The sequence below is a fragment of the Lissotriton vulgaris genome, chromosome 11 (genome assembly GCF_964263255.1).
Source record: "Lissotriton vulgaris chromosome 11, aLisVul1.2, whole genome shotgun sequence".
NCBI classification, from domain to species: Eukaryota; Metazoa; Chordata; class Amphibia; order Caudata; family Salamandridae; genus Lissotriton; species Lissotriton vulgaris.
Genome location: NC_141699.1, coordinates 922,948,656 through 922,959,702, shown reverse-complemented (window position 1 = coordinate 922,959,702; position 11,047 = coordinate 922,948,656). Strand labels below are relative to the sequence as shown.

General features: G+C 37.0%; 1 protein-coding gene across 1 annotated transcript; it reads right to left on the bottom strand.

Annotated features, from left to right (window-relative positions):
* Positions 1-793: 793 nt before the first annotated feature.
* Positions 794-9,630, bottom strand: LOC147683694 (uncharacterized). The gene is made up of 3 exons (XM_086942566.1): positions 9,526-9,630; positions 1,745-4,839; positions 794-806 (listed from the first exon to the last, which is right to left on the bottom strand). The coding sequence occupies exons 2-3, from the start codon at positions 4,798-4,800 to the stop codon at positions 794-796; spliced, it is 3,069 nt and encodes a 1,022-aa protein (XP_086798692.1). The 5' UTR covers positions 4,801-4,839; positions 9,526-9,630.
* Positions 9,631-11,047: the final 1,417 nt, after the last annotated feature.

Genomic DNA, 11,047 nt, shown 5'->3' with positions numbered 1-11,047 from the left:
ATTCTCTGGAAGAATGTTTTCATTTGGATACAAATTTGAAATTAATCGACTATGCAAAGCTTTTTTCCCTTTCTCAGTCATTTTTCCAATTCTTACATCTTGTAGAATATTTTTATAATCTTCATCCTTGGCCTGTCGCATATTTTGAAGCAGTTCAGCATATTTAAAATTTAGCCATATATTAACATTTCCAATGCTTCCAAGGGACTTCCTGGTATCTTCATGCGTGAGCATTTTAAACACTGGTTGTCCTTTTACTGGAGTCAACTGCAATAGATCTCCAAAAACAATAATGTGTTTTCCTCCAAATAACACATCATAGTCTGTTTTAAGAATTTCTTGCATTCTCAAATGCACAAAAGCAAGCATTAGATTTGAGACCATGCTTACTTCATCTATGATAAGAAGTTTCATTTTCTTCAAGACTCTTGAAACTTCAGAACACGCATCTCCAGATAGCTTGTTGTAATGCAATTTATTATCATGTTCAACTGGCAGCATCAATAAACGATGTAGAGTAATCCCTTTAATGTTATGTGCTGCCAGACCAGTTGGAGCAGTTACAACACAAGACAGTGGTGAATCAGTCCTTTTCTGCAGATAACTTGCAACGGCTTTAATTAGAAAACTTTTTCCTGTCCCCGCTTCTCCACTTACATACAGTCGGACAGGGTCAAATAATATACATGAGCACTCTTTTTTCTCATGTCTGAATCCATGTTCAATCTGCTCTGTGACTTCATCATATATCTTTTTCTGCTCAATGTTTAGTTGCGTTACCAAATCTTCTAAGTTAACTCCATCCTCTTGAGCTTGTTCCATAGCTCTTTCCACCTCATCCATGGCAGTGGCAGCTTCATTTTGGATAATTGGTCCTCCTAGTGGATCCTGGCTCAATGAAGTAGAACTCTGACTATCTTGAGAACTGTTTCTAGCTATCTCTTCAGCAATTGTGGTTTCTTGCTCCATTTCTTCATTCAACATTTGCAGATAATTTAGAAAAATAGGACATTCTATGGTATCCTTAGTTGCATTAAAAGAGTCTTCATAACAGAGAAAATCTCCAAGTAGTTCCTCTTCTGTACGCCATGGCTTAAAGAGTTGCAAAAGAGCTAAGTAGTAAAATTCTCTTTTGTCTGGAACTTCACAACTCAATTTTCGATGATTAATCAAATGGCCTTTTTTCTGCTTCACTAGACATCCTTCATAGCCAATGAGTGCATATTTTCCATTATTGATATCTTCTGTGATGTTCCTCTTATAACTGTAGTTTTGAAGAACTTCATACAAACATGTGTTCTCAAGGTGAGTACTTCTATTTGGATAGTATGTATCCAACATATTTGTCTTCAAAATATCTGTACTGTTTGGTTCTTTTTCCGCCAAATATTCAATTTCTTGTACAGATTTCAAAACTCGGTTTCGTGTGGCAGCAAGACCAAGACTCACCCAAATGATTGTTCTTGATTTGGCATAGAGACTTGCTGATGATAACCGATCAGAACATTCATATGCTCCAATTTCTCGATGCGACAACATCTTCAGACTGAAACTGTATAATTTCTTGCTTAGACTCTTTTCATGTGAAATGTCCTCCCACATTTCCTTCAGTTCTGTCTTTTCTTTTTTGGTGATGTAAGATGTCACATATCGAGCCACAGCAATAGAGTTGTCAGCAACGAACTGAATATCCATGTTAGCATTCCACATGGACAAAATCACTGGGTTGTAATCGTTTATGTACTTAGATTCTTCATTTCTTTTCAAATTATATGTGTTTTTGGGAGATTTTCTCGTCACAGTATGTCGTAGAGATGACATCAAATTATTTACTCTTCCCTTAGAAATCACTGGTCGAGGAAATGCAAAACGACATTTCGTGTAGTACTTTTCCTTGTTTTTAAATTTTCGACGACAGTACTTTCCACAACGATGAGATTGAAAACGTAAAACTTGTTGCCTTAAATTGTTTTCTTCAGTAGATTTTGGAACAGCACATGTTGAATACTCTTCAATGAAACTCATCACTGTTTCATCTGAATCTGTTCCAAATTTGGGTGCATCTTTAATCCACAACAACATATGTATATGAGGAGCACCTCTCGCTTGATATTCCTTCCTCCAAAAGAAATCCAAAACCTCTCCAAGGGGAGGATTTTTTTTGTTGGTAATAAAAGACATCATAGCTTCAAATCTATGATTAAAATATCTGCAAACATTCACTGGATCTAAAGAACACAGTTCTCCTGGTGTTTTCAATTCTATATTTGGTATGTTTTCATTTGCCTCTCGTAGAAATTGAAGTAAATCGTCCCATGCATACTCAGCACAGCTAAGAGTGAGGAACCATGTAGGAGTTCCTAAGTTTCTTAGCATACATTTCAATTCTCCATGACGACGAAACCAATACTCATTGGTTCCACGTTGACATGCCATGAGATTGATTAGCTGAGATTCCAAAATACTGTCTTGCAGATTAACTTTCTCCATAAAGTCCCTTGCACATACATTTTGCAAATGAGGTCCACTTTTTAATATATGATTAACTGCATAAGAAAGCCCAGACAAATCACTTTCAAACAGTAGATGAAATAAATATGGAATGCATTGACGAAACCTTGGATCTTCTGCATATAATCTTAGAGTCCGGTATTCAGCTGCAGGAATTTGAACTGGTCGATCATCATATCGTCCACCACAACCTGTTGGAAATAATTGTGGAAAACAACGAGCTTCCAAACTTTCTTCCCATACACTAATGGGACTTCCTTTTGCTGCCTTCATTTGAAACAAGTCAATTGCATTTCCCATTACTTCTTTGGAATGCAAAGGATGAACAGTATAATGTTCATATATTTCTTCAGTTCTAGACACATCAACTTTTTCAATTTGACCAACTGAAGAATCACTATCTTCTTCTGTAGCTGTTTCCTCAACTCCAACACTTACATGTTTGTAGTACTCATTGTTTTTAACTAAATACAACGTTGCCTTCTTGACTTTTTTAACATCCACTAAATCTTGCCAAATTTTCTTACTCTTTGTTGGAACCCCATTAACTAGAATAACTAAAGGATCTTCTTCTACTCTTTCTACACCAATTGTATTAATATTTTTCTTTACATCTAGAGGCAAATAAACAACTCTTCCCTTTAATCCTCTCAGTAAATCTGATGGAGGCAATTTCCCTGTCTTAGGCTCCATGCGTACAATAGCCTGAAAAGGATGGACACATTGAATCAAAATAGATTCATAAGTATTTAGATCCATCAATTCAGAAGGAATATCTATCAACTGAAGATTATTATAAACTGCTCTTGCAGGCATTCTATTTTCATTTAATTTTTTCAAACAATAAGTGCAAATACGCTGATCCAAACTCAAATCAAAAGAATTCTCCACCAACAAATAACTTACAAAATCCTCCCATTCACTATTATTTTCCAATTCACTTTTTGCATATAAATCAACTAACCTAGTCTGAATTTTATAATGAGTCCGTCGACAACACACACAAGTTACATTAGGCCTCTCACTTGATTTCACCTTAAACTTGATAATTTCCTCATCAAACTTTTCAATACTTGAAATTTGTCCATTATCTTCTGCATTGCCATCCATTACTATATCTATTTCTACACTGTCCTCTTTGTTCCCAAAATAACAAAACTCAATTTCTTCACAAATAGTCTTCACATCCACTTCAGATCCATGCAAAAGAGCACTATTTAACTGTTTAAGCTTAAGTGCAGGACTTTTTGCATAATACAACTTCCTCACTAATTTCCTTACGTTATTATGATGCACTGCTAACATCCTAAAATGATGAAAAACACTCCGACAAACTTTTCTAGAAAGACATGCTAGTGAATGCCCTTGCAAACCTGTGCTTTCTCTCACTCTGCAAGGATCTAACTCTTGCAGGATCTTCATTTTTTGTTTGAGACTTTTTTTACTATATGTACGTAAGAAATTTCGAAGCAAATCAATTGATTCCTGTCGCACACTACAAATACTACTGCATTTCCATGTGTACACTGGACCCTTAGTACGTCTCCCTAAAACTTCATCAGCTAACACCTCTTCTGCATCTCTAGGTACAAGTTTCTCTTTTTCCATCACACAACTATCTTTCACCTCATAGGCACGACCACTGGTGTCAACCGCATGCACCAAATCATTTTCCTGAAAGTAACTCTCCTCATTAAAAAAAGGCTCAGAACTTGAACTATGCATCCATTCACCAGAAAATACTTCACAAAAATTACTCCGATTAATAATTCTTTTCCATCTACTGTTCGATTTGAAAACATCCATTGCCTTATTAAGTATCCTAATTCTATTGATTATTAAAATAAATAATTTTTTCTTAACTTCAAAAGCCTGATCAACAATCTTTTCTACACTTTTCTTTTTCTTGTAAAAAGCAGCTTTTAGTTTACTTTTCTTTTCATTTTTTAGCAAATTTAAAACTACCCTATTGCGAAACATTCGCCTACGAATGTCCCTAAAAACATTTACCCTTCTATTGCTAACCATTCTCTTCTCTCCTGGTCCAATGGAAACATTTTTTGTGGGCTTCTCTTTCCTTTTTAGATTTGTTGACTTTTTCTGTATATTCACATTAGCAATTTCATTTTTTTTCCTACGACATATGTTACGAAGAAAAGACTTAATTGGCTTACCAGAAGCTTTTCTGGTGTTTTTTGAAGTAGTTGTTGAAGAGGATTCCATAAACTCTGTTGTTGATGTTCTCCTTTTCCGTATGGTATTTTTGATTTTTCTTTGCCTTGAAGGCATTTTTGCTTGCTTTTCAGAAGTTGATTTGAATCTGTTGTTCTGTTAAAAAAACACATGAAAGACCACTATTAGCAAACAACAAAGTAATGTTAAAAAGCAAACAATATAAACAATAAATTGCAACATATTTAAGTTTATACAATAGCAACTCATGGCTTTATTTTTAAAGGCCTTGCGCCACCAGTGCGTCACTTATTACCCATGTTTAAAGTCAAGCATCAGCTGCACATGGCATTCATAAATAAGGGCCAAATGCAAATACCAATCAATTGCACCCAAAAATCGATTTTTCAATAACATGTAAGAAACACTGCGCAAAACCTAAGTACAACCACTCAATATCATCAAACAAAGTCAGGGTCTGATTTATAAAGGCCTTGCGCCACCAGTGCGTCACTTATTATCCATGTTGAAAGTCATGCATCGGCTGCACATGGCAATCATAAATAAGGGCCAAATACATATACCAATCAATTGCACCCAAAAATCGATTTTTGAATAGCATGTAAGAAACACTGCGCAAAACCTAAGTACAACCACTCAATATCATCAAACAAAGTCAGGGCCTTATTTATGAAAGCCTTGCGCCACCAGTGCGTCACGTATTACCCATGTTGAAAGTCATGCATCGGCTGCACATGGCAATCATAAATAAGGGCCAAATACATATACCAATCAATTGCACCCAAAAATCAATTTTTGAATAACATGTAAGAAACACTGCGCAGAACCTATGTACAACCAATCAATATCATCAAACAAAGTCAGGGCCTTATTTATGAAAGCCTTGCGCCACCAGTGCGTCACTTATTACCCATGTTTAAAGTCATGCATCAGCTGCACATGGCAATCATAAATAAGGGCCAAATACATATACCAATCAATTGCACCCAAAAATCGATTTTTGAATAACATGTAAGAAACACGGCGCAGAACCTAAGTACAACCAATCAATATCATCAAACAAAGTCAGGGCCTTATTTATGAAAGCCTTGCGCCACCAGTGCGTCACTTATTACCCATGTTTAAAGTCATGCATCAGCTGCACATGGCAATCATAAATAAGTGCCAAATACATATACCAATCAATTGCACCCAAAAATCGATTTTTGAATAACATGTAAGGAACACTGCACAGAACCTAAGTACAACCACTCAATATCATCAAACAAAGTCAGGCCTTATTTATGAAAGCCTTGCGCCACCAGTGCGTCACTTATTACCCATGTTTAAAGTCATGCATCAGTTGCACATGGCAATCATAAATTAGGGCAAAATACATATACTAATCAATTGCACCCAAAAATCAATTTTACAATAACATGTAAGAAACACGGCGCAGAACCTAAGTACAACCAATCAATATCATCAAACAAAGTCAGGGCCTTATTTATGAAAGCCTTGCGCCACCAGTGCGTCACGTATTACCCATGTTGAAAGTCATGCATCGGCTGCACATGGCAATCATAAATAAGGGCCAAATACATATACCAATCAATTGCACCCAAAAATCGATTTTTGAATAACATGTAAGGAACACTGCACAGAACCTAAGTACAACCACTCAATATCATCAAACAAAGTCAGGGCCTTATTTATGAAAGCCTTGCGCCACCATTGCGTCACGTATTACCCATGTTTAAAGTCATGCATCAGCTGCACATGGCAATCATAAATAAGGGCCAAATACATATACCAATCAATTGCACCCAAAAATCGATTTTTGAATAACATGTAAGAAACACTGTGCAGAACCTATGTACAACCAATCAATATCATCAAACAAAGTCAGAGCCTTATTTATGAAAGCCTTGCGCCACCAGTGTGTCACTTATTACCCATGTTTAAAGTCATGCATCAGCTGCACATGGCAATCATAAATAAGTGCCAAATACATATACCAATCAATTGCACCCAAAAATCGATTTTTCAATAACATGTAAGAAGCACTGTGCAGAACCTATGTACAACCAATCAATATCATCAAACAAAGTCAGAGCCTTATTTATGAAAGCCTTGCGCCACCAGTGCGTCACTTATTACCCATGTTTAAAGTCATGCATCAGCTGCACATGGCAATCATAAATAAGGGCCAAATACATATACCAATCAATTGCACCCAAAAATCGATTTTTGAATAACATGTAAGGAACACTGCACAGAACCTAAGTACAACCACTCAATATCATCAAACAAAGTCAGGCCTTATTTATGAAAGCCTTGCGCCACCAGTGCGTCACTTATTACCCATGTTTAAAGTCATGCATCAGTTGCACATGGCAATCATAAATTAGGGCAAAATACATATACTAATCAATTGCACCCAAAAATCGATTTTTCAATAACATGTAAGAAACACGGCGCAGAACCTAAGTACAACCAATCAATATCATCAAACAAAGTCAGGGCCTTATTTATGAAAGCCTTGCGCCACCAGTGCGTCACTTATTACCCATGTTTAAAGTCATGCATCAGCTGCACATGGCATTCATAAATAAGGGCCAAATACATATACCAATCAATTGCACCCAAAAATCGATTTTTGTTTAACATGTAAGAAGCACTGTGCAGAACCTATGTACAACCAATCAATATCATCAAACAAAGTCAGAGCCTTATTTATGAAAGCCTTGCACCACCAGTGCGTCACTTATTACCCATGTTTAAAGTCATGCATCAGCTGCACATGGCAATCATAAATAAGTGCCAAATACATATACCAATCAATTGCACCCAAAAATCGATTTTTGAATAACATGTAAGGAACACTGCACAGAACCTAAGTACAACCACTCAATATCATCAAACAAAGTCAGGCCTTATTTATGAAAGCCTTGCGCCACCAGTGCGTCACTTATTACCCATGTTTAAAGTCATGCATCAGTTGCACATGGCAATCATAAATTAGGGCAAAATACATATACTAATCAATTGCACCCAAAAATCAATTTTACAATAACATGTAAGAAACACGGCGCAGAACCTAAGTACAACCAATCAATATCATCAAACAAAGTCAGGGCCTTATTTATGAAAGCCTTGCGCCACCAGTGCGTCACGTATTACCCATGTTGAAAGTCATGCATCGGCTGCACATGGCAATCATAAATAAGGGCCAAATACATATACCAATCAATTGCACCCAAAAATCGATTTTTGAATAACATGTAAGGAACACTGCACAGAACCTAAGTACAACCACTCAATATCATCAAACAAAGTCAGGGCCTTATTTATGAAAGCCTTGCGCCACCAGTGCGTCACTTATTACCCATGTTTAAAGTCATGCATCAGCTGCACATGGCATTCATAAATAAGGGCCAAATACATATACCAATCAATTGCACCCAAAAATCGATTTTTCAATAACATGTAAGAAGCACTGTGCAGAACCTATGTACAACCAATCAATATCATCAAACAAAGTCAGAGCCTTATTTATGAAAGCCTTGCGCCACCAGTGCGTCACTTATTACCCATGTTTAAAGTCATGCATCAGCTGCACATGGCAATCATAAATAAGGGCCAAATACATATACCAATCAATTGCACCCAAAAATCGATTTTTGAATAACATGTAAGGAACACTGCACAGAACCTAAGTACAACCACTCAATATCATCAAACAAAGTCAGGCCTTATTTATGAAAGCCTTGCGCCACCAGTGCGTCACTTATTACCCATGTTTAAAGTCATGCATCAGTTGCACATGGCAATCATAAATTAGGGCAAAATACATATACTAATCAATTGCACCCAAAAATCGATTTTTCAATAACATGTAAGAAACACGGCGCAGAACCTAAGTACAACCAATCAATATCATCAAACAAAGTCAGGGCCTTATTTATGAAAGCCTTGCGCCACCAGTGCGTCACTTATTACCCATGTTTAAAGTCATGCATCAGCTGCACATGGCATTCATAAATAAGGGCCAAATACATATACCAATCAATTGCACCCAAAAATCGATTTTTGTTTAACATGTAAGAAGCACTGTGCAGAACCTATGTACAACCAATCAATATCATCAAACAAAGTCAGAGCCTTATTTATGAAAGCCTTGCACCACCAGTGCGTCACTTATTACCCATGTTTAAAGTCATGCATCAGCTGCACATGGCAATCATAAATAAGGGCCAAATACATATACCAATCAATTGCACCCAAAAATCGATTTTTGAATAACATGTAAGGAACACTGCACAGAACCTAAGTACAACCACTCAATATCATCAAACAAAGTCAGGCCTTATTTATGAAAGCCTTGCGCCACCAGTGCGTCACTTATTACCCATGTTTAAAGTCATGCATCAGCTGCACATGGCATTCATAAATAAGGGCCAAATACATATACCAATCAATTGCACCCAAAAATCGATTTTTCAATAACATGTAAAAAACACTGCACAGAACCTAACTACAACCACTCAATATCATCAAACAAAGTCAGGGCCTCATTTATAAAAGCCTGGCGCCACCAGTGCATCACTTATTACCCATGTTTAAAGTCATGCATCAACTGCACATGGCAATCATAAAAAAGGCCAAATAAAAATACCATTCATTTGCACCCAAAATCGATTTTTAAATAACATGTAAAAAACACTGCGCAGGACTTATATACTAACATACAATTTCACTTCTAAAACATAACTATCTGCTTCCAAATATTCTCCATAGAGAAAATAAATCTCTATCTAAATTAAATGAATCATTACTTACCTTTAGAAATGCTTTTGGAGATTGAAAACAGTGTCAGACACACACACCAATTTTTCTTTAGCAGAGGAAAAGGTGTGCTCTCAATACACTGAAACCAAGACTGGCATAGAAAATCTCTATCTTTGTACACATATGCCTTAATTCAACCAATGAAAACTCTTCCCTCACTATTTTCAAACCAACACCCATCCCCCTCTCAAACCTTTCTATCTGTTACCATAGCAACTCCCTCCTAACTGAACTCTAAGGTTCAAAAGTTTATCTTACAATGTTGCAAATTAACTCAGCAAGGATGTTTGACCTGTCAATACAGCAGCCTATACAGGGTATTTTTGCTTTTGGTGACTTTTTTTAAACCATTCAAATTGCTTCTTTCACACAACATAACCATACACCCTAACTTTCAGTTTTCAACTATCTGAATCCACCAATCATTGCTAGTGATTCAAGAGCACAGAAACTCCACAATTATTTTTTTGTGAACTCCTACTGTTCCAACTGCCATTTCATTCCCACACTTCATCTGACTGGACCAGAACCTTCTCACATCATGTACTCTGTTTGGGTTATTGGACATAGCTACATCCACTGGGCTCAAAGGTATGCAGCTAGCAGAAATTTTCATAACCTTGATTTATCAAATGTGGAAATCAAGTGGATTGGCCACAGAGGATTAAAATGTCACCAATTGATACCATTGGTGAAAACCTTTTTGCATCTGCCAGAACCTGACCTTATAATTGTGCACTGTGGTGGAAACGATCTAGGCACATTAACTGGGGTAGGTCTGGAAATGCTATTAAAGGACACCTTTCATCAATTGATGATACTTTTTCCCCACACTGCCTTGGTATATTCCAATATATGCCAAAGACAGAAATGGAACTGGTCCAACCAATTTGGTCCACAATTTGAGAAAGCACGGAAACATGTAAATAAATCTGTTTCTGCTTACATGAGAGACTATGGAATGGGTTCATTATACAATAATAACTTGCGTTACAACATGCAAGACATCTACAGAGGAGATGGAGTGCACTTCTCAGATGAGGGGAATAGAATATTCCTCCTGAATTTAAGAATGTGTATTGGAACCTACTTGTAGGTACCTAAATCAACCACAGAACCCAAAAGCTCTTTTCAGAGCTACCCTAACTCTGATCATTCAAAGCGTTTATTTTTTTCTAACTTTTTTCACTATTTTTCACCAAAGTACGCGTACGAGTACGCTTAAAGGTGCGCGTACCGGGCGCTTCCCCCGCAAAAAATATCACATATTTTTTTTTTGTTTTCACCTTTATGAGCCTCCTAAGACCCCCTCAGAAAACGTAGAGGGTCAAGAAGTCTCTACTGTGCCCCCTTCTAGCCATACCGAACATTGATTGCCCTCCATCTTGTGACTCGATTGTCCCGAAACACAAAATGGAGGGCTCCCGTTACGCTGCCGGTGCGCGTACTGGAGCGCGCACTAGTAAGCGCAAAATAAAAAAAGGTGGGAAAGTAATTTACGGAAAACCCAATG

Bases quoted from the DNA above. Each gene is read 5' to 3' on its own strand.
- LOC147683694 (XM_086942566.1), bottom strand. From the start codon at position 4,800: ATGCCTTCAAGGCAAAGAAAAATCAAAAATACCATACGGAAAAGGAGA.